The 23,973-nt window shown below is 39.1% G+C and overlaps 1 protein-coding gene across 4 annotated transcripts in view; it reads right to left on the bottom strand.

The window, feature by feature from the left end:
- SPI (BEACH-DOMAIN HOMOLOG A1) overlaps positions 1 to 23,973 on the bottom strand; it is a 48,552-nt gene that overhangs the window by 2,070 nt on the left and 22,509 nt on the right. For 3 of the 4 annotated variants that reach the window (XM_088721610.1, XM_039128936.3, XM_088721612.1), the window contains 12 exons: positions 22,191 to 22,382; positions 21,766 to 21,831; positions 18,358 to 18,472; positions 17,013 to 18,169; positions 16,114 to 16,813; positions 15,924 to 16,026; positions 14,697 to 15,796; positions 12,954 to 14,604; positions 9,723 to 12,782; positions 6,620 to 6,928; positions 6,237 to 6,543; positions 5,950 to 6,096 (listed from right to left, as the gene is read on the bottom strand). In XM_088721610.1, the coding sequence (XP_088577736.1) occupies positions 5,950 to 6,096; positions 6,237 to 6,543; positions 6,620 to 6,928; positions 9,723 to 12,782; positions 12,954 to 14,604; positions 14,697 to 15,796; positions 15,924 to 16,026; positions 16,114 to 16,813; positions 17,013 to 18,169; positions 18,358 to 18,472; positions 21,766 to 21,831; positions 22,191 to 22,382 (8,907 nt within the window). The remainder of the gene's footprint in view (positions 1 to 5,949; positions 6,097 to 6,236; positions 6,544 to 6,619; positions 6,929 to 9,722; positions 12,783 to 12,953; positions 14,605 to 14,696; positions 15,797 to 15,923; positions 16,027 to 16,113; positions 16,814 to 17,012; positions 18,170 to 18,357; positions 18,473 to 21,765; positions 21,832 to 22,190; positions 22,383 to 23,973) is intronic. The other variant, XM_088721611.1, reaches the window with a different exon arrangement.

The following is a 23,973-nucleotide window of genomic DNA, read 5'->3' as shown; positions in this document are numbered from 1 at the left end:
AACAGTTAAAAGAAAAGCCATCTCTTTTTCACTAATAGTTATTTGACAGGGCCAGGCCTAGCTTTAACTATCATTAAGAATCCATTGTCTAATTCCTAAAGCCATTTTTCCTGCCACCACAGTTTCAGAAATCCAAAGAAGACCACCTAAGCCAGCTATGGAGTTGATTCCCATAATGAAAAAGCTAGATGGAAGGTTGATATAGCTATTATTTGCCTCATTACCATAACGTCATTTGCACTCTGTTCAGGCAAACATATGCAATTGCATGAATATATAGAAGCTATAAGCAGTGTTTAGAAAGGCATTGGTGTAATGCAGACTTTCAATGAGATGAGGCATACACCTAGTGGTGTAAGGAGTGAGCTTCATAGATGTTTCATTTTCACACAAGATATAAGAAAACATTCATATACATAAAGGAATATAAAAATTGCATTTGGACTTGCAGAACATATTGAGCCCAACTAAGTCTGTGCACCTCAATTGTGCAATATTTTGAAGCAGATCTATCAGAAGTTAGTTATTTTGTTTGATATAACCAACATTTTGTAAAGCTCAATGTAAAATAACATGTCCTACCATATTGATGTACAACATATGAGTCCATAGAAACAAAAATTTTAGGTGAGGTGTGCGTCAGGGGTGCAGCTTATCTCTTCCCATAAAATGATGTTAATGGATGTACGTATTTAAATGTCCTGTGTCAGTTTTTTTTTTAATGTGTAAAATGGTTGTGAAAGTTAGAATCACAAATTACTCAAAATTATGCAACACACATGTATCATTGCACTTAGCTTGGATATCTAAAATAATCTATAACTCTTTTTTAATAGGGGAACTTGCTCAGCGGTCCATTTATTGACCGAACTTTAACATTAAATCCCTGTTGACCGGTTGTTTAACAACCGGTCCATATATATTTCAACATTGCTTTATGGGACCAAAATGCCCCCGCCTCTCCCATTCCCACCGAAGAAGGAGAAGAAAAAGGCAGCCGCCAGCCACGGCCCACCCCCTCCCGCGCCTGCCGCCGGCCACAGCCCGCCCCCTCCCGCACCCGCTGCCCCCTTCCGCGCCGCCGGAAATACCTCCGCCCCCACGGTGGGGAGGTGCCAAAGAAGAGGAGCCGCTGCCCCCCCGGTGGCCCCATCCTGTGGCCGCCACCGTCCGACCCCCTTCCGTAGCTGCCGGCCTCGCGAGAGGAGAAGGAAGAAGAAAGAAGGAGAAGGGAAGAAGAGAAGAAAAAAAAAAAAGAAAAAGAAAAGAAAATAAAAGAAAATGAAAGAAAAAAAAGAAAAGAAAATAAAATAAAAATAAAAATAAAGTTAACTGTGTTCCTAGACAAGTTAATTGTGTTCACAGACAACTTAACTGTGTTCACAGACCTGGAGTCGACCTCTGCTCATCTGGAGTCGACCCCTTAACAGCACGAGTCGACCCCTGCTCACCTGGAGTCGACTCTCAGGCTTTCCTAGACAAGTTAATTGTGTTCACAAACAAGTTAACTGTGTTCCTAGATAACTTAACTATGTACCTAGACAACTGTGTTCCTAGACAAGTTAACTGTGTTCCCAGACAACTGAACTGTGTTCCTAGACAACTGTGTTCCTAGACAAATTAACTGTGTTCACAGACAACTTAACTGTGTTCCTAGACAACTGTGTTCCTAGACAAATTAACTGTGTTTCTAGACAAGTTAACTGTGTTCACAAACAAGTTAACTGTGTTCCTAGATAACTTAACTATGTACCTAGATAACTGTGTTCCTAGACAAGTTAACTGTGTTCCCAAACAACTGTGTTCCTAGACAAGTTAACTGTGTTCATAGACAACTTAACTGTGTTCCTAGACAACTGTGTTCCTACACAAATTAACTGTGTTCCTAGACAAGTTAACTGTGTTCCTAGACAAGTTAACTGTGTTCCTAGACAAGTTAACTGTGTTCCCAAACAACTTAACTGTGTTCCAAGACAACTGTGTTCCTAGACAAGTTAACTGTGTTCACAGACAACTTAACTGTGTTCCTAGACAAATTAACTGTGTTCCTAGACAAGTTAACTGTGTTCACAAACAAGTTAATTGTGTTCCTAGATAACTTAACTATGTACCTAGACAACTGTGTTCCTAGACAAGTTAACTGTGTTCCCAAACAACTGAACTGTGTTCCTAGACAACTGTGTTCCTAGACAAGTTAACTGTGTTCACAGACAACTTAACTGTGTTCCTAGACAACTGTGTTCCTAGACAAGTTAACTGTGTTCCTAGACAAGTTAACTGTGTTCCCAAACAACTTAACTGTGTTCCAAGACAACTGTGTTCTTAGACAAATTAACTGTGTTCCTAGACAAGTTAACTGTGTTCCTAGACAAGTTAACTGTGTTCCTAGACAAGTTAACTGTGTTCCCAAACAACTTAACTGTGTTCCAAGACAACTGTGTTCCTAGACAAGTTAACTGTGTTCACAGACAACTTAACTGTGTTCCTAGACAACTGTGTTCCTAGACAAGTTAACTGTGTTCCTAGACAAGTTAACTGTGTTCCTAGACAAATTAACTGTGTTCCTAGACAACTTAACTGTGTTCCCAGACAAGTTAACTGTGTTCCCAAACAACTTAACTGTGTTCCTAAACAACTGTGTTCCTAGACAAGTTAACTGTGTTCACAGACAACTTAACTGTGTTCCTAGACAACTTAACTGTATTCTTAGATAACTGTGTTCCTAAACAACTTAACTGTGTTCACAGACAACTTAACTGTGTTCTTAGACAACTGTGTTCCTAGACAAGTTAACTGTATTCCTAGACAAGTTAACTGTGTTCCCAAACAATTTAACTGTGTTCCTAAATAACTGTGTTCCTAGACAAGTTAACTGTGTTCCTAGACAAATTAACTGTGTTCCTAGACAACTTAACTGTGTTCCCAGACAAGTTAACTGTGTTCCCAAACAACTTAACTGTGTTCCTAAACAACTGTGTTCCTAGACAAGTTAACTGTGTTCACAGACAACTTAACTGTGTTCCTAGACAAATTAACTGTATTCTTAGATAACTGTGTTCCCAAACAACTTAACTGTGTTCACAGACAACTTAACTGTGTTCACAGACAACTTAACTGTGTTCCTAGACAAGTTAACTGTGTTCCTAGACAAGTTAACTGTGTTCCCAAACAATTTAACTGTGTTCCTAAACAACTGTGTTCCTAGACAAGTTAACTGTGTTCCTAGACAAATTAACTGTGTTCCTAGACAACTTAACTGTGTTCCCAGACAAGTTAACTGTGTTCCCAAACAACTTAACTGTGTTCCTAAACAACTGTGTTCCTAGACAAGTTAACTGTGTTCCCAAACAACTTAACTGTGTTCCCAAACAACTTAACTGTGTTCCTAAACAACTGTGTTCCTAGACAAGTTAACTGTGTTCCTAGACAAGTTAACTGTGTTCACAGACAACTTAACTGTGTTCCTAGACAACTGTGTTCCTAGACAAGTTAACTGTGTTCCTAGACAAGTTAACTGTGTTCCCAAACAACTTAACTGTGTTCCTAGACAACTGTGTTCCTAGACAAGTTAACTGTGTTTACAGACAACTTAACTGTGTTCTTAGACAACTGTATTCCTAGACAAATTAATTGTGTTCCTAGACAAGTTAACTGTGTTCCTAGATAAATTAACTGTGTTCCTAGACAACTTAACTGTGTTCCCAAACAAGTTAACTGTGTTCCCAAACAACTTAACTGTGTTCCTAAACAACTGTGTTCCTAGACAAGTTAACTGTGTTCACAGACAATTTAACTGTGTTCCTAGACAAGTTAACTGTATTCTTAGATAACTGTGTTCCTAAACAACTTAACTGTGTTCAAAGACAACTTAACTGTGTTCCTAGACAACTGTGTTCCTAGACAAGTTAACTGTGTTCCTAGACAAGTTAACTGTGTTCCTAAACAACTGTGTTCCTAGACAAGTTAACTGTGTTCCTAGACAAATTAACTGTGTTCCTAGACAACTTAACTGTGTTCCCAGACAAGTTAACTGTGTTCCCAAACAACTTAACTGTGTTCCTAAACAACTGTGTTCCTAGACAAGTTAACTGTGTTCACAGACAACTTAACTGTGTTCCTAGACAAGTTAACTGTGTTCACATACAACTTAACTGTGTTCACAGACCTGGGGTCGACCCCTGCTCACGTGGAGTCGACCCCTTAATAGCACGAGTCGACCCCTGCTCACCTGGAGTCGACTCTCTCAGGCTTTCCAGAGAGCTGTTTTTCTACCTGATTTCAGGGGTCGACCCCAGCTCTTCAGGGGTCGACCCCAGCTTGACCCCAGCTCAGCATAAGTCTACAATAATTTTCTAATAACACTTAACTGTGTGCACAGTCGAAATAACTGTGTTCTGGGGTAGAATAAGTATGTTCCGGGATGATTTAAATATGTTCCAAGCTTATTTAACTGTGTGTCATGTTAGATTAAGTGTATTCCAAACTTATTTAATTGTTCCAAGCTTATTTAACTTTATTTTTATTTTTTCCTTTTTTTCTTCTTTTTTTTTCTTTTTTTTTCTTCTCTTCTTCCCTTCTTCTTCTTTCTTCTTTTTTCTCCTTCCGCGAGCTGGCGGCACACAGTTAAGTTGTCTGCGAACACAGTTAACAGGACTATGCACACAGTTAAGTGTTCTTAGAAAATTGTTGTAGAAGTGAGCGAGTCGACCCAAGATTCTCACGAGTCGACCCCAGCAGAGCAGGAGTCGACCCCAGTTCAAACTTTTTCTTTTCTTTTTCTTTTTTTCCTTCTCTTCTTCCCTTCTTCTTCTTTCTTCTCTTTCTGCGAGGCCGGCGGTGCCGGAAAGGGGCTGGGCCACGGCGGACGCTGGAGGAGGGCGGGCCGTGGCCGGCGACAGCCGCAGGATGCGGGACGGCGCCCTTCTTCCTCTTCTTCGGCACCTTCCCACCATGGGGGCGGGGGCGGAGGCATTCCCGGCGGCGCGGCCGCGGGAGGGGGCTCGGGAGGAGGCGAGCCGGGCCGGCGGCGGCCGCGGGAGGGGGCAGGCCGCGGTCGGCAGCAGCCGCGGCTCGGAGATTACAGTTCGGAAAGTCTCTGAAATTTTTCTTCTTCGGAAGGATGGGAGATCATGAGGGAAGGGGCATTTTCGGTATCTTATTTCAAAATAAAAGGGGCTCAGGGACCGGGAATTACAGTTTGGAAAGTTTCTGGACCGGTTGTTTTAGATTTAACTAACAAGGACTTTTTGTTACAGTGGAGTCTTTAGAGGGATGGGAAAGTAAATTCCCCTTTTTAATAAAACTTCAACTATGCTCATATGTTTAAAATGTGTTTTATATCAGTGCACATGTTAATATATCAGTGGTGAAATTAAAACCATAAATTATTTCAACGTCTGCAGGTTTCAAGTCTTCGCATGACACAGCATGATAAGCATGGGCACACTGCCAGCCCAGTCCCTATCATGCAACGCGTTAGTCCTTTCATAATAAGGATACCTAGATGGAGGTCATGACAAGACTTAAAAATGCTTAAGGTGATGGGATAGGAATGGATGGGAAAGGATTCAAATATCTAATTCTTAATAATTTAAACAATATTTGGTAGTCTTATGGTTATTATGTAATTGCCAAAACCCTAAAGGTCACAGTCATAACGTGTGAAAGAAAAGGAGGGGAAAACATAGCCATCTTTTGAAGTATAGCTGTTGTTATGACAGACTAAATACAAAAGAAACAGCATTTTTGCGTTTAGTCCACTTTAGTTATAGGTGGTGGGGTGGATCACTAAAAAAAGGTTTTGTTAGCTTCAAGTTACATGCCCAGGTAATGGCTTTCGCTACAAGATGGAAAAGGAAGTGGCCAACTTGTATGCCATATTAAATGATTCAGAATTTTAGGATATTGTAATTGTAGATCATGGATTACAAATAAGGAGTTACTACTCACCTTTCCCCTTTGTTTATATCCAAAAATGAGGTCTATCCAGTGATGCAGATTCTCAGAAACATAATCACATTCCAAGGCCTCCCGGTGTTTCCTTATAAACTCTCTGGCACTGCCTTTGGCCCAAGGGGGCAAAACAACATCACCAACCTGAAAGACAGTACCTTGTGACTTTATGTAAAGTAGTCAAGCACTTACACTAACAACTGCAAAAAATTTACATAGTACATTTAAACTAATCCGTTGAAAAGTTCAAACGACGGAATCCTGGTGGCTTTTATAAAATATACCTTTTCTCCTGACTGTTTTTCTCCCAAGTCGAGGTTAAATCGATTCTCCAAAAACTCAGGCATGTAAAAAAATTCTGGAATTAGTTCCTTCACATCTGATGTGTTACTCTTTCCAGCTGCACTGGACCACGTATCTTTCACACTATTGAATAAGCGATCAGCATGATCAAACTGACCACCTTGCAATTTTTGGTTTTCAGCACTCAGTGGCGGCAGCCTTACAAGATAGAAAAGAACAATCCCAGCACTAGAATAATGAGAACCATAGTGAAACTTTGGAACATCAGGGTCATCCCAGCTTTCATATCTGAGAATAGATAAGAAACAGTCAGACTAGTTGGTGATGAAAGTAACTTAAACTTAAATGGCTATCATAAACTAACCTCTTCTTGAATTCATCCTCTCCCTCTGCTGTTTGGCATCCCATTGGTTTGTCAAGTTTACGGAAAGTTCGAGGGTTCGTCAAATCCAGAGTTTCACTCTCATAATCTGCAAGAACCCATGGAAAAACTGGATATTGTGTGAGATCACTATACCCCCTTCCTGCAAGAGTGTTAAGATGCATTAGGTACTGGAAGTTGCTTATCTCTCCATTTTGCCACCTCTTTGAAAATGACTTGGCCAATATTTTAAAAAGACGGCTTCCCTCATTGCTTTCTTGTTTTGATGAGCCTGAAATTGTTGTATCTAACCTGTTGAATATATGCTTGTTAGTATTCTATACAATTAGTTGATTCAGAGTTTCAAGTCATGAGCATATATTGAAGACAATTGACAGAATTGCTAGCCAAAATATAGCTTCAAGAATTTGACAAGTGCCATTTGTTTAAATTCTTCATTGATACACAAGTCACATGAAAGTGAACAGTGAGAAAGCATCGGCCAAATATATATAGGGGTACAGGAAATTTAGGTCACAAATAACTGATAATTCAGACCATATGTTGCAAACTACACCAAGAAAAAAGTCAAGAAAGGCTACACCATCCAACATAAAAACTATTTCAAATATCCATGCCTTTGTACAGGTTCTCTTAGGTCTTCTCTTCCTCTTTTCTGTCACTTCCACATAGATCTGAGACCCTTTAAATCAAAAATCCTCCTCTTTCACATGATCATAATATCCCAAGAAGTTCTCCATAGCATGTAGCTCTAATTAAGGGACTGGCCTTAATCGTAAGCACCTTGGTTACTAACTAAATTTTTAACTGAAATAAAAAGGACATGTATTTCTTATATATCTCCTTATAGTTTGCAGCTTTAGACTACATGTGGATCTTAGGAGATAGTTTACTAGGAAAGAACAACAAACAAGGTACTATATGTGGAAGGAATAAGATTGACAGCATGTTCTCGTCACAAGAAAAGTATCATTAGAATTCATGAGCTGCAAATGAAGTACCATTTGATGTGGCAAAAAGTCATGAGCAAAATGGCAGGCTGCCCATAAATCATAGCGAAATAAGAGAAAATAGCCTTCTTTAGAGGTAGCCAATGGCTAAAGCCTTGCATGTAAAGTAAGCGCCTGAATTCTTTAGGATTGCATGCACAGGAATTTTGTATGATAAAATTAATAGATATGAGGCAGCAGTAGTTCCTTGATTTGATTTTTGGATGGATTTATTCAGGTTTTTTAGGTATCAAGTTTTGCTTTCTCAATGAGTCAGCACCTAAGCAGCAAAGCCTGAAGTTAGAGCCAACTATATTGATCCCATTTTACCTACCAAATAGCAAGTTTTAGGCATGAGAATTTTGTATTGTATTATAGTCATACAAAATTCAAACTAATTAGTTGCGAAGTTGGGTGCTGAAAGAGACGATGATTTATAGAATTGATCATTGTTAACTCTATTTTCTACTTCTCTTGTCAAGATCCCTCCATCAGCAAAGCTCGGGTTTGAACTTTAGTTTGGAATTACTCAAATAAAATGAGATAAAGAGCATCCTAGTGTGTACGGCTTCTGCTACCAGGAGGTCTAAGGAGGGTCAGATGTACGCAGCCTTATCCCTGCATGCAGAGAGGCTTATTTCTATGTTTAAGACCCGTAATGTCAAGGTCGCAATGAAGCAACCTTCCCGTTGCTCCAAGGCCCTCCCTCTATTGGCAAATAATAAGAGATAAAAAAAAAAGAATAAAAAGACTTCAATTGTAAATGTCAACTTTGGTTTATAGTCTTTGAGATGATTATAATTCTTCTACTTGCTGTTTGAACACATTAATATCAATTATGCGGCATTTATGGGACCACTTGGGGAATTATTTCTCCCTTTCTCAAAACATTATGGTTATTTTAGCTATAAAAACACCAATAAGGCAAGAAAATATATGATGCATTGCATACACAGACAGATAGTCCATAATACCAAAGATATTGATTTACAAATTCAAGATTAATGCAACATATTGAGCTTTGTCTACAAAAAAAAAAAAAAAAACTTGTAATGATCATATGAGATTGTGCGCCAAATTATTTCTAAGAATTATGATAGTAGATTATGACAAAACTATTATAGATCTTGAAGATCAACCGCATAGTGCTTCAGATGCTAGTACTCCTCTAATGACAACCACAGCAATAGTGACAAAATTAGTAGTAGTAATAGTAATTAACAATAATACTAATAATAACAATGATTATAATACAACTTAAAAATGAGGTGTGTGGTTCGACAATTCTATAGTTCTAGAGAGCACATTTTGACAAAAAGCTTCCATCAAAGTATACCACTTCAACAAATTGTTTGTAACAGTTCTATGGAGTCTCAAACAATAAAGGTGTTGGTTTCAAGACCACCAGCAAATGGAAGAAAGAGGAATAATTGATAGCCATTAAAGATAATTATCTATACTGCAGAGAATCATGATCAATTTTGTATTTTGTAAGCATCACAAGACAATCTAGCAAAAGCTATCCATAGCTGTTTGTTTGTCGTGGATAAGAGTTAGAGAGATGTGCCACAATGATAGCATTCTATAATGGCACAAGAGTACAAGCATGCAAAGATTCTTAGAGAACCAAACAAATATGCTAATCAGGGAGAGGAAAATTAACTTTTCATGTAGAATGTGAAAAAGCCAGGCATGAGCTAATATAATAGAGTTCTATTCTCTTAGTTTCTAGAAGGAAGACAAAAAAATAACACACACATGTACAGAAAAGACAACTGAATTGATGAGAGATAAGGTGTTCAGTAGCAGCATATGTTTCATTTAGCCAACTCCATGTAAACAAAACTTATGGCTTAAAAAATAAAAAATATTATGTGATCAAAAAACATGTGTAACACTTAAATAAATGCATCTGCAGACAGACAAATGAAACTAGATTCATCAATCTATATCTACCGCATAATTTGCATCAAACTCAAACACTATATAACCATCAGCCTTGTCCCAACCATTCGAGAAACTTGAGTAATATGTCTGCAAGGAAAATAGAGCAAAGGGTAAATTAGTGAAAGAAAAGGCCTGTGCAAGAAACATACATGCTATTCCGTGGGAGATTCATAGCAATCAAGTTTTTGAACACTTCCTCCCGCTCCTTTTTGTGGAAAACCAGAAGATCATTACATCCATCCATGCTAAATATCTCAATAGCCACAGGACGCAGCTGGTAATCACGTTTAAGGAGTTCATGAACACTATCAAGTTTCCACATATGCCATGGGTGTGGCAGATTTCCACTACTGCACACCTTCTCCTTGCCCCAAGCACCCCCATTGTATGCCCATGCTCTTCCACCAACCAATGTCTTTGCCATCATGCCCCATGATGAGGGTGATTTTGACTGGAATTCACTGCTTCCTGAGACATCCTTCTTCACACCCAGAGCTTGGTCAATCACAGAGAGATCATCTTCACTACCCTTTTCACATATGCACCCAGAATCATCAATATAGAAGTTTTCGATAACATATAAACAGAGATCTCCTATAAGAAATATACCATCATGCTTGTCGAGACCTACAACACGTTCACAATTATACCTGAACCTAATCTTTTCAGAAGGTTCAAGATAGGGCCTGATAAGATATTCACCATTATCATGTAACTCCTTCTCTGACTTCTCTTCAGAAGTTTTTACATCATCAACCCTAACAGAGGATGATTGCCTTGGAGAACCTAGATCAGATTTCAAATTGAAGCTCTCTGTAATTTGTTCAGAATAGGCACTTGACTTAACACCAAACTCCAGAGCAGAGTGAAGACTTTGTTCATTTATACTGCTAGAACAATCATCATTCCACCCCATCTGAGCAGAGACTGGGATTTCAGCTGTGAACCCTTCTTCTTTGAATGATTCCTCATAGTCACCACCATCTAAATACTTCTGATTAGCACCATCTGACAAAATATTAAAATTTGAATTTTCATCAGATCCAGATGTACCCACACCACTTTGATGCTTTTCCATAACAAGCTTTGCATCTTCCAGTTCAAAACCTCTGCAAAGAACATTTTGAATTGTATCAACTTTTAGTTTGCAGCGCTCAAGCTTCTTACGCATTCGATATGGTCCTTCAATAGGACAGAGCTGCCATTCTGGATCTTGTCGAATAGGAAAAATTCCTCTTTCATGTATCAGTTGCTGGAGTTGAGTTTGCCATTCACTCTCAGCATGAAGAACCCATCCATATTTATCTTGACGAATGACTCTAAGTTCAGTGGACATTAGATCTCGAACCAATTCAAGAGCATATCTTCGTTCACTAATCTGCTCCCAATGTTTTAAGTCTAACTTTGCAGCATCCCGTGATTTTCTTCCCATTTCTCTCTTCCGCCGGACTTCCATGCCCTTTATTCTCACCCCAGGAAACTTTGCTGACCCAGCAACATACTGTACCCACATAATAGAAGCACACTGCTCCAAGACCTTATTGATAGTCTGCTCGGAGCTCTGAAGCCATTCAAAAAACATGGAGCGATTTCCAGTCAATAATTTGTCAAATCCCCCATGCAGAACATCCAATGTTTGTCCTTGGTTTGGTTTAGAAACAAGTAAGTCCTCAAGTGCGGGCCGACGATGCAAAAGCAGATACTTAATGACATCCACTGCCAGGTTTTTGACTGTTGGTCTCTTGTCATGGAGAAGAGCAATTAGATTTATACAAAGACAGCAAATCAAATCAGTATCAAGATTGCTTGGACACAATATGAGTCGCTTGTTAGCAATTAATAGCCGCAAAACTGTGCATATATTGATAGAAGAGTCATCTTCCGATGCTTTGATATGTAAGCCTTTCCCACTCTCTGTCTGAAAGCCCAAACCTAAAAGCAGATCATCCTCTCCAATAGACTTCAGAAATAAAGGCAGAAAACAGTACATGATCATGCGGTTAGTGTTTTTCAGAATGGCAAGAATATATGCCTCAAGGTGCCTGGTTCCCCTTGCAATGGACAATATACCTTTCCCTACAGGTGCTGCTTCTTCAATACGGCCATCTTTATTTGCAAGCTGTAACATGGACAATAAGAATTCCAGCATTCTTAATACCCCAACTGGCTCAGGAAAACAGCCCATATATATACGATCCACAACCAGCCAGCAAAGCGAGTCCAAATTTACAGACCAGCGATTCTTATCAAGTCTCTTCCCATCTTTTTCATCATCACGCAAAAGATGCCTTTCCAGGAAGTTCATCAATCTACTTAGACACAATCCTTGGAAAACTAAAGCAGATTCCACATCCACATATAGAGGAACAGCCTCTAAAATGCCCTCTACAAACTGGGTTGCTTTCAATTGTTCCGAGACAATATCAGCAAGAACTTCTGCCACAAAATCTAAAACAGCAGCAGCTCCAGCAGAACAAGGGCCGCCTCCATAGCCTGAATCGTCAATTTCAAGTAGCAGCTTTGGATTTATTGGGAAGAATGTTTTTGCAGCAGATGATTCTTGTGAATGCAATCTTAAATCAGGAGATGCATCATATTCATTCACAGAGATAGAAGATCCTATGGACGGAGTAGCCGTTCGTACTTTTGCATCATTGTTACTGCTTGTGCTGCCAAGCCAAGATGTTAATGCTACCATAGGAGATGCAGTTGGTGTCACTACTGCTTTGGAATTTGATTTCTCTGAAAGAACAGGAGAATCAGGCACATTCATAGATGCAGAGCTAAGGGAATCTGTTTGTTGTTTGGGATCTGAAGTCCTAATGGAATCCTGATATTTAGATTCAGGAGAAGGAGCATCGGGAGCAACCGGGATTTGCCTGAGGCTCTGCTCATCAAAACTTTGAAGAGTTTGATAATCTTCTCCTGTGAAAGGTTTGCCAGATTCCACAAGTGACAAATGATCTCCTTTGACTTCATTGCTACTTGATAGATAATTCTGCAACCTGAGCATATCTTCAGAGCTGGTACTTTTCTGCTCATGAGGAAAGCTTCCTATGCTCATAGAAGCTTTGGTAGACTGCTCCTGATCCAAAGGCAAGCTAGAGAATGTATTATGAGAACTTTCATTATCATCAACATCATTAAAATTCTTCTCATCTGGTGCTCCAGTTGTGAGATTTTTTGCCATCTTTAATGCGCAATCAGCCCTGAAAAGCAAAATACCATTTGTCATACAAAAATGATGGGTTGAGCTGGTTAGATACAAAACACAGGATAATGACTTCAATGTAAAAGCAATATGGAGCCTACATTCATAATGAAATAGTATTTGCAGTCAGGAGGAATAAACACATAGCTAAGAGCATCTGGCAACAAACCTTATGCAAGAAAAGTATAGATCAACACAGCTTTCAAGAAATTCTGTTCGCCTGCATACAGAAGAGAAAGGGGTACACATTTTTGCCAAGTCAACCATAAACCGTAATATTGAAGTAGCAGCAGCAGGGGCTGCTGCTTCCCCACCCATTAAGCGTGCTGCATATGTCTTATGCATTAGAGCTTCACCTTGCAGTTCACCTGTCATGTCTGTTGTCGCTTCTACAAGCTCTGCGACTAAGGTGCCATTGAGATGTGAAAGATTACCATTTTGATGGGCAAGCATTGATTGCATGCTCAACCTATCAAATGTAGCTTTCGCCATAGCTATTATTGTTTCCAGCAGCTCAACAAACTTCAACTCCCCATAGTTTCCATCACTAGGTATAAGGGCATGGAAGTCAAGCATGCGAACTTCTGGCACCCTTGGATAGACAGCCTTCCCAAATATCAAACAGAAAAGGATGTAGTATATTTCAGGAGAATCATAAAAGCTCGGAAGCACACGTGTCAAGCCTTGGTAACCTCCACTAGTTCGAAATTTGAGAGCAAACGTAGGAGAAGAAGCAAGGCACACTCCAAGAAGAGTCATGATCCATCTCATACTAGTTGGATGTACAGCTTCATCAAGAAAATAAGTAATCAACTTGGATGAAACAATTTTATGCCATTGCTCAAGCAACTCTTCACCATTAATGGTGACTTGTAAATCAATAAGCATCTCCAATAACATATTCCTCACAATAACATGCTTTCCCATAGTCTCTCGAACAATCTCATTGTGTGGAGCCAGTTGCGGAGGATCAAATGTCATGATTACAAACCTCACAACGAGTTCCAACTCAGAAGCTAAAAACCCATCCTCCAAAATAACACCAAGCAACACTACCAGTTTCTCCAGAACAGGAACTTCCACATCACCACGCTGCAGAGTTACAAGTAAATGCTGGACAAGGTTAATTCGACGTAAGATTGTCAGGTTATGATTCCTGTACCAGTGCATAGATACCAGGCGTTCAAGAAACCCAAGCAGTGCAATTTGAAGTGAAACAGGAGCAGTAACCCACAATGTCCAGTCTAATAAAACATGCTCTACCATATCAGCATTTGATAGAACGATGCAGTTTGAATTTTCTTCTGACAAATCAGTATTCTCAAGCTCTGAAAGATGACTAAAGGAATCCTTTTGTGCAGAGAAATCATCCAGATCTCCATGAGATCCAACTGAAGATATTTCATCAGAAAATTTTGGCAATGATAAATCCTCAAAGCTGGACTCAGGGTAAGTTCCAACAGGGAAACTTATAGCTCGGTTTACTTGGGATTTTTGAGGTTCAGAAAACGAGGCTTCACATGCAGCAATCTGGAAGAAAATCTCAAGTGATTGCATGTCAAACAATGACATCCTGCGGTGCAAGAAGAGCGCAAGCAGATGGTATCCTCTCAAGGCTTGCATGTCCTTCACATTCTGAGGACTCTGGTTAAGTGAACATGCGAGTAACTCCAGTGCCATGTGCAGCATGTCCCTAGTTTCAGCAGCTTCAACAAGAGCAAGCACAACAGCCATTCCGCCAACTGTGCCAATACAATCTCCAATTGTGCATTGATTGCAGATGTAGATATCACCATTAAAACGACCATAACGTGGTATACCTGTAAATCAAGGAAAGAGGCATTGATTTCTGCATATTCCAGACAAGGAAATATGATGCTATAAGATAAAATAAACTAAAGGGTCTATATACCACCAATAGGGGAAGCAGCAGCTGACGTTGGATCGACAAGATTGAGCAAGGACAATGTCCCAGATGCCCGAAAAGCTTCTGAAGATGTTCCATCAAATGCAAATATGAGTTTCTTTCCAGAGAGCTGTAAAGAAAGACTTGTCAATCTTTCCAAATCCCAAACAATCCCACTGCCATCTGCTTTAGTTATCGCTTGTTTACTAGAACCATCAACCCGCTGCACATTTGAAGCCAAGGGCAATTCAGCTTCCAATGAATCTAGGATTGCCATACTACCCCCACCACAAGCCTTGTTTGGGACAAATCTTAAAAGATCAGTGTCCTGGAAGAGCCCCCTATATCCTCGACCAAGAATATACATGAAACATATGCTGCTTGATGTGAGCACCTCCTCGAAGAGATAACAAGAACGAAGCCTCCATGATAGTTCGGTAACTTTTGCACGAGCAACGGGTGTACCAACAGTAACTTGCAGTGATTTACCAAACGGAGACGGTGAGTACCCAAGCTTTCCCGTGTGTATTAGCTTTCCATTAAGATAAAGATACGCTACACTGGCTTGGAAGAGTCCGGCTAATGCATTAGGCTTGCTATGGACAACTGCAAGGTGATGCCACCGTCCTTCATGCATTTCTATGGCAGGAAATGACAGTGAGCAGGAGTTGCTTGTTGCAAGAGTTAAGACACCATTGTCTTGGAGGTAGAGTTCTGCATAAATCGTGTTGGCATCATCCACAGCACCAACAGAAAATATACACAATACTTGTCCACTAGAAGTGCTCCTCCTCCCCGAACCAGCCTTAGATACCTGTTCTGATTCTTTAACTTGACTTTTCAAGAAATTTTGATACTGAAACCAACAGACGAAAGAATAGCCAGCAGCAGGAGGCCATGTTCTTTCTCCCAAGGACACCTGAATAGATGCATGACCAAATTTGCCCATGTCCATCTCAACAAAAGGAGCTAGAGAAACATTCTCCAACCTCATATCTTCCAATTGAATTAACTTCTTCATCATATCAACAAGGAGATGGCCTGAATTTTTCACTTTTAGTTGAAGAATGCATCTTACAAGCACTCGAAGCTCTGAAGAAGACAGCCTGTTATAAAAGCATGACATGTTATTATAAGCAGAAATAAATATCTAGTAAATAGACATGATTAACTAATGGCATGGATATATCTTCTTTAGATATAAGATCTAGACATATTAAGCACGGAACCGACTTGTATGCTCCGAGGACCTCCACAATCCGCAAGGCATGTGTAAGTAATGGAGATGAGCCTTCAAGAAATGGGGCAATTGTCTCCAGTAGAAGGCCAATGCATCCTAAATGGTGAAAAGACAAATGAGAGATGGATTGTGATTATCATGCATAAAAAAATAACTCATAAGATGGAAGCATTTGCTGCTCACCGGCAGAAGTCAAATTTTCCTGATTGAAGGGGCCAGAATGGGCTAGCTTCTCGATGAACTTTAGTATATCCAGCTGCACTTTTGGAGTAAAGAGTAACAATGAACGAATCAGCACACCCACAGCACTTGCATTATATATCCGCTCTCTATCAAGCCTAGAGGAACCAAGTAAGGCACTTGAAATAAAACTTGACTCGTCCTCAAATGAATCAGATGAAGAAGCTCTCTCAGTTGGTAGAACAGTTGGTGGAAGAACAATCTCAAGTGCAAGTTCCAAGAGCAACTGGATAACTTGTTTTTCACAATCCACAGAAAGCAAACCAGACTCACACAGAAGATCATAAAAAGTTTGCGATGACATGATCGTGTGCAGCCTCAATCGATTAATGGCATTGTTGTACACTCCAGCTGTTACAGCTCGCATGAGAAAACTGAAAACCTTCATATGAGCCACTAAAGACAATTCAGTGTCTACCTGGTCACCACTTTGAAAACTATGCAATGTTGTCAACAAAAGGGAAAATCCAGTGGCTTCTCCAAAAACCCGCTGTGCTGAATTATTCGACCCTAGGGTACGCCATAATGCACCCAAAATATCACATTTTGCATCATTCTGAAGCTTGTATTGAGATCCCAAAATGCTCGAGACCATCCCACTCTTAAGAATCTCAATCAGTGCCCCTAGTTCTTCTGGATGAGCCTGGGAGGAACATAAAGGATATTATCTATAGGAGGAAGAGAATTGGCATCATCTAGTTCAACTGAAATACTTCTATAGAATTGAAATTAAGGTCATATATTATGAAACAATAAATTTCCAGTTAGGAAAGTTAAATAGAAAAAATCCCAGTTGAAAAATCATTTATTTCTATACAGAAAAATCAGAGATGCATACAAACCTGAAAAGCATCTTCAATTATTAGACATGATAACAACCGAAGAACCCCAGAACGATGGTTATCGGATACCAAGAAAGGAAGAACGATGCTGACCCCGTTAGATGATCGGAATGACAGTTGGTTAGCTTCAGCTCTCTTTAGCAAAGAGAAAAGACAATCCCATGCTATAGCAATTGTGCCCTCATCTTCGAATATAGGAAACTTCCCAGAACCAGAACCCACTAATTTGGATGAAGAAAGAATTGTATCTTTGTTATCCATGTGTTTCTTGAAGCTATTTGAACTGAACTTTCTCTCTAAACTTCTAGGAGTCTTATTTTGCTGCTCTACTCCAGAGAAAAACTTGTGCTGCTTCAGATCATCCAATAGAACTTCCAGAATGCCTACTTCCCTCAGAACTTTCTTATACTGCTGATCAAAAGATAGAAGCTTTACAAAGAAAGCAAGAATTGTATGCTTCAGGCTAGTAGTAATTGGTTGCTGTAATAAACAGCAAAGTGAAAGCAATTCTTGTTCAGGAATACAGTTCACAACAGTCACAGCATACTCTAATATTTTCAGAATGTTTTCCTGCAGTGATGGAGGAAACCCTGCCATATTTAGGATGAAAAGAGGCATTGTCCGAAGTTGTTGACACAACTTGTAATTCTCAAGATGGCTCGAAAATATTTTAAACATTCTATTCAACACCTCCGCCTGCAGTTCTACATTGTCTGCCTTCAGAAAGATATCCTGCAGCATCTGAATAGCTTCAAGATCTTTAATCTTAGTATTACTATTTTCCCAGTTCTCGTCATTGAACTTATCGGCTGAAGGTGTACGGCTTCTGTTATGGCCTGCAGCCTTGCTATAACTAGATTTTGAGGGCTTCCCACCAACAGGTTCAACAGGACCTGTTTGTGCTAGATTGACAAGAACATCAAGTAGCCTGGACAGTGCTGGTGAAAGACCGAATAGTGAGCTGTCCCCTCTGCCTTCTTGTTTGAAAGATGGTTCCAGACCATCCAGTTCAGAAGTCTCTTGAGCTGCTGATTTTGAACTAGTAGATTGAACAACCTGATTCTTCTGCAAGCTGGATAGCTTTAATGCAAACTGAACAAGAAAGTGATAGCCATGGGCATTATGAATATCTTCCCTGAGCCTGACAAGACCAGACTCTACAAGCAAAACATAAAGAATACTACATCAAGATAAACCCTTCCTAACAATTGGTGCAAAGGACAAAGCTTTTACACTTTAAAGAACCTAAATCTAAATCATACTGCTTCCAAAGTCCATGAACTGTAGAATGAAGCTAAATGTAGAAACTTATATATCAGAAGAGGAAACATCAGCAGATATTTACCAGGTCTGTATGACAGTTCGACGCATTCAAGTAGTAAATCTACTATGCCCATGGTGTAAGCAGAATCACCTTTCTCAGAATCGAAATCTTTCACAGCCATTAGAAGGACTTTTATCTAAACAAAAGATCAGTAAACCACCTGATAAGATGGGAAAAATAGAAAAGAAGGCAGCATAGATGATTGATAAAAAACAGGAGGAGATGTATAGAAGCAAATAGGTTATTTAAAAAAAAATCAGTGTACAGGGTAATCTACTTCTTCCCCATTCATACAACCCTCATCAGAAAATACTAAAAAAAACCATCAGATGAAAGGATGATCCACAACAACAATTATTTTTAAGTCCTAGGTACCTGAGAACAGTGCCCGTTGTTTTGGTAACACATCTACAATCACAACAAATAGCTCCTATCCCAATTATTTGGTCAGTTTTTATGAATCATTCTTCATGACTATATCCATAGACAGAATTAGCTTTTTCCAAACCCATAAAAGTTCCGCCCTTGTTAATTTAAGCCACTGTCATATTGACCAACCCCTAGATACAATGCTCTTTTGTCAGTATCACTTCTAATTTTTATACCACGACAACACCTTCAACTTAATTTTTTGCCTCCTCATGCATTCTCCAATATTATAAGTAATAACCCAGGACCTCACCTAAAAAGACTTAGACAAATGTAGTATTTCAGTTCCTCGGACTTGTATAAATACCCAAGATCTTCCTAGTGCACAATCAATGCGAGACTAAACCTGCATGGGTCCTCGCATACTTCCCCACTTTAAGCCTTGGAATCCTTGCCATGCTAAGGGTCCAATCTCAAACACAATCACAAACAAATCGCAGATACCATGATTAGTTAGTGGTCGGCCCCAAAAGGGCCCATGTAGTTGTCCCCTTGTCAACATGGGACACGGGACAAGTTCGCTATCATACCACTTGTAACAGCCTAGGATCTCACCCAAAAAGACTAGATAAAAGGTATTATTTGAAGTTGTCTTATTTAAGTATCCACGATCTTCTTACTGCACAACTAATGTGAGATTAAACACATGCATGTACGGTTCATTACATCTCATGGTACTATTTTTAAGTCAACCAGATTAAGGGTGGGAATAGAACAAGTAACCAAGTGTTTGAGGGTCATAGTTCAATGTGATGAAAGTCCTAGGGATCAACATAAGCTTGAATCAGGTTCCCAAAAGAAAATTCAAATTACAGGTCTTCTGGTATTTTTCTCAGACCAATAACCACATTTTTAAGGCAATTAATTTAATGGCAGGTCAGATAGGGGAATAGAATTCGATTAAGGAATTGTTAGTCTAAACTTAGCCAATCATGTTAGTTTAGCATTGCACAGACTTTAGTCAGATGCTCCTCTCGAACGAACCACATGGATTTCACATGTCCAACACTGCTACGCTGATCTAAAATTTGATATGCATAGGCTTGATCGAATAATTAATCAATCATCAGTCCAGCACTACAAATTGATATTTGAAGTTCCCACTACAATGGCTGTTAGCTTCCACATAAGACACACATATAACTTATAGGCATTATGAAAGGGTTATTTTCAAACAACCATTGGTAAAGTATGTTATGAAAGTGTTTGATATACAATTATACATAAGATTGACAGAAAAATTAATCAATCATTAGTCCGGCACTATAAATTGATATTTTAAATTCCCACTGCAGTGGCATTTAGCTTCCCCATGAGACACATAAATAAGCGTTATGAAAGGGTAATTTTCAAACAACCATAGGTAAATCATATTATGCTTCAGTTTCTTAATCTGGATTTGGAAAAGTTTATAATTGTATGGGAAATTGTACAATTGACAAATTGATAATATACATGTGTCCTTGTTTATACAATTGATTAATCACTGTCCTGTCCTTGCAAGTTAACATTGTATGGTTTCCATCTGTTTCATGTTGATTCCACGGATCTGACTGATGCAGAAAAGAAAACCCTTCTCCCTGATTAATGCAGAAAGCAAAACACTAACGCCACTGTTTCATTAGTTAAAATTATGTGACCATTTGGCTCTTTGGCTTGTAATCTGCGCTCAACAATGAAATAAGTACCCCCCCCCCCCCCCAATTTCCTACCTTGCCTTCTAACTTCTAAATTATTCATATAAACCTTATTTAGATAAGTGAAATCTTGGAGGAAAGCTGTCAAATCACATAAGCAATAGCTTTCTAGATAACAAAGCAGATTTCTTTTCTCCCAATTGATCAGCACCAATTTACAAAGGATTGGCACCAAATAGTATTGGAAAGTTATCAAACCTTCATGGATTATGCTTTGATCCATAACATGGGCATCCATCCATCTAGAATCCAGCTTACCAGTTAAAGATATGGCTCAATCACCTTTTCTCAAGCAGCTGATTTTTTGAAACAATTGATAGAAATTCGATAACTGATCAGATAGTTTAATTGTATCTACACCTCAAAAGTGTCAAAGATGCTAAATTATGTAATTGAGAAAAAACCAAAAAGAGTTATTACAGCACCAGCAAAAAAAAAAATTGCATACATGACCTTGTATGCATGAATTGTGGATTTTACATGATACAACTTAGGTATATATGTAATATTAAAATTTCTTTATGTTTACTGGTTACTGAAAATCATCAGTGCTGTCAAAATGACTTGGTGGTCCTAGGATGTGGCCCTGCTTAAATGCCTAGGTGGAATACCTAGGCAATCATGTGGGCCGCTGGAGTTAAAAATCCCTCAAAATTAGTATACCAGACTTGTATAATCAAATTATGCCAAATACAATAGTCCTAATCTCTGGCCTCCCCACTTTCTCTTGTTCACTGCCCTAGATCCGCCACTCATGTTGGAGAGGAGGGTCTAGATTAAGAGAGGCCTGCATAATGGAAGCCTGTCATTTTATTAGATGTGGGAAGACACAAGTTGGAAGTTGCAATCTTAAGCATGGAAGTCTTAAAGTGGTTTGATATTCACCCTCCAAGACTTACTAAATGTACCACAAATTACTAGACAATAGATATGCTTCATAAAATATGCAGGAAGATGGCTGAAATTTGAAGTGTTCAATTGATTTAGAAAAAGGTGTCTGCCTAGTAATAAAGCATCTGATAGGCAGCCAGACGCCACACCCCCTAGCAGCCTAGAAAGTGCCAGGTGCCTAGGCAGTTTCCTGGCACCTAGGCAGGACCAACTTGGTGTTTATGTGGCAGCTTATGACAATCTTGAAAGTCATGAGCTCAGCTTGCATAGGATGTTTAGAGCAAACAAAATGTTGTATAAGTGTAGTCCTAAAGTTATGTTACCATCCATACAACATAATAATACTTACTATTTAAAGCCACTCATTTAGCATATAATGCAATGATTGAGAAGTCAAAGGAAGAAAACATACCAAATGATGTTTGTGTATATATTTTGCTGTGCTTCCATTGTCATTGACAAGAAGGAGACTAAGTATCTGTATTACAATCAAAGGAAATTATGCATTAGAAAGTTGAGATGTGATTCAAGCAAGGAATGTTGAACCAGCCCGTACTGGCCGGTTCAGCCCGTACCGAACCGGTACCGGCTCTGACCGGTCCAGTTCGCTGTTAAAAACCGGTACCAGCCCGTACCGGCCCGTACTGGTTCCAATTTTTTTTTAGAACTTTTGGATGCGTGAACTAAGCCGAACCAGTAATACTGGTTCAGTATCGGTCCGCACCAGTTCGAACCGGTACCGGTGCCCACGGTACATCGGTACGGCAAACCTTAGTATCATTCAAGTTTCTTGTTAAATTCAAAGAAGTTGCTGTTAAATATGCATGAAACAAAAACCTGCATAGCGTGTCGATGAAGTTGAATGGTATGCAAAGGAATAAGGCCCTCTTTAAACTGAGCAAATACATTCAAAGAACCATTTGCAACCATATGAAACAGAAGCTGAAGTGAGTCATCCTCTATCAAACTTGGTGCAGCTGAAAGATGGCTTGCTAGTGCCTTCATAATATGCACTATGCTTCCCTCAATCTGTATGGAAAGAAAATATCAAAAGGTAGTCAAACCCACATAATATCTTTGTGTATACAAAGATTACATGTACATGCAGATCTATGTTAGTGAATGTGAGAAGAAATGGAGGCTAACATACATGATTCCAGCAGAACCAAATCAGGGTGAAATTGCAAACATAAAGATAAATTTGCAGAGAATTTTCATGTTAGTAATATTTGAAAATATAGCAATAGGACACTAATTGTGTGAAGGCAGTTAGTACAGTGTTCTGTGACTGTCAAATGCCAGGAACTTAGAGCAGGACAAACAGTCATCTTGCTAAATGGATAGGATAAATCAGGTTATTTGAACCTACAGGAGCAAGATTACATCTTTGAAGAAACAGGCAGAATGGAGAAAAGGTGCTGAATTATAGTGTCCTCGATGTACTGAAATATAAGTCTTTGGAAAAATAAATAGTTCCGGCCCATTTTCAAGCTTTCCTTTTGCAAATTCTCTCAAAAGTATCCCATTTGATATCTTCGTATCCTAGAATCAACAAATTCCACCCCGCATTGTTCACAAAATTTCGGGTCTTCTTTTTCAGCTCTGATCACTCGATAATTTCCATATAGCATTTGTCCAGGCAATCTCACATGTTTTTTCCCTCAATCCAGGTTGTACATGAAAAGTGTATGTGAACATATCCATTGCACTCAATTTCATGGTACCATAAAATGCTACATATGTACATATTTCACTACCCATTTAAGAGTTCTTATGATCTTTCTTTCCCAAGAAGGTTAATCACATCATGACAGCACTTAGCTTGTTGTCGCTGCCCCTTGTATATTTACTAAGACAATCTTCACGCAAGTGTTCACACATTGGATAATAATAGAAACTCAAACCCTCCACTAGTTGCTAAAGAAACATTGAAATTCAAGGACACTGACTGAAATCCAGTTCTCAAAATATCAGCAGTTCTGAGATGCCTGAAAATGTCATCTCTCTGCTTGATATGCTAGGCCCTACATAATAAGCAATGTCACCATATGTAAACAGAAGCATGAAGAACACCTAAGAGTGACACCACAACATATAATTTGAGCAGTTGTTTGCACTAAATCACCAAGATCATACTATTGTTGATGTTGTGAAACTAACAAATATATGTACCCAACAATGCAGTTTCATCTAAGGGACTAAGCATATCACGATATATTTTATCTATGACCAGAAAACTACTATCATGAACATTTGTAATATTTAAATCAACCGACCAAGCACAACTCCCTGAAGTGGGAAGGCCAACAAATTCACTAGCAAGAAGAAAAAGATTTCCTTCTCATGTCCATGAGATAAACATTAAAATAGTAACAATACCAGTTATTATTCCACTAACAAAAGGCATGTCCCACTGCAATTTAAATTGATATTGTCTAGATAGTGGGTGACGTTATAATCGATTAGGATACATATGCTTTGCATTTTGCAGTGTTAACTATTGAACTCAACCATATCTACATCCCTATGGTGACAACTTTATACACGTACATGTTATTTGTTTAAAAGAGGTGGCAACTACAAAAATGTCACTCCGAGTTAAATTTCATTAAAGAGACAT

This window comes from Phoenix dactylifera, chromosome 5 (genome assembly GCF_051530095.1).
Source record: "Phoenix dactylifera cultivar Ajwa chromosome 5, Ajwa_hap1_PhDact_Kaust_v1.1, whole genome shotgun sequence".
Taxonomy (NCBI): domain Eukaryota; kingdom Viridiplantae; phylum Streptophyta; class Magnoliopsida; order Arecales; family Arecaceae; genus Phoenix; species Phoenix dactylifera.
The sequence above is the reverse complement of the archived record's forward strand: the minus strand, read 5'-3'. Positions and strand labels throughout refer to the sequence as shown.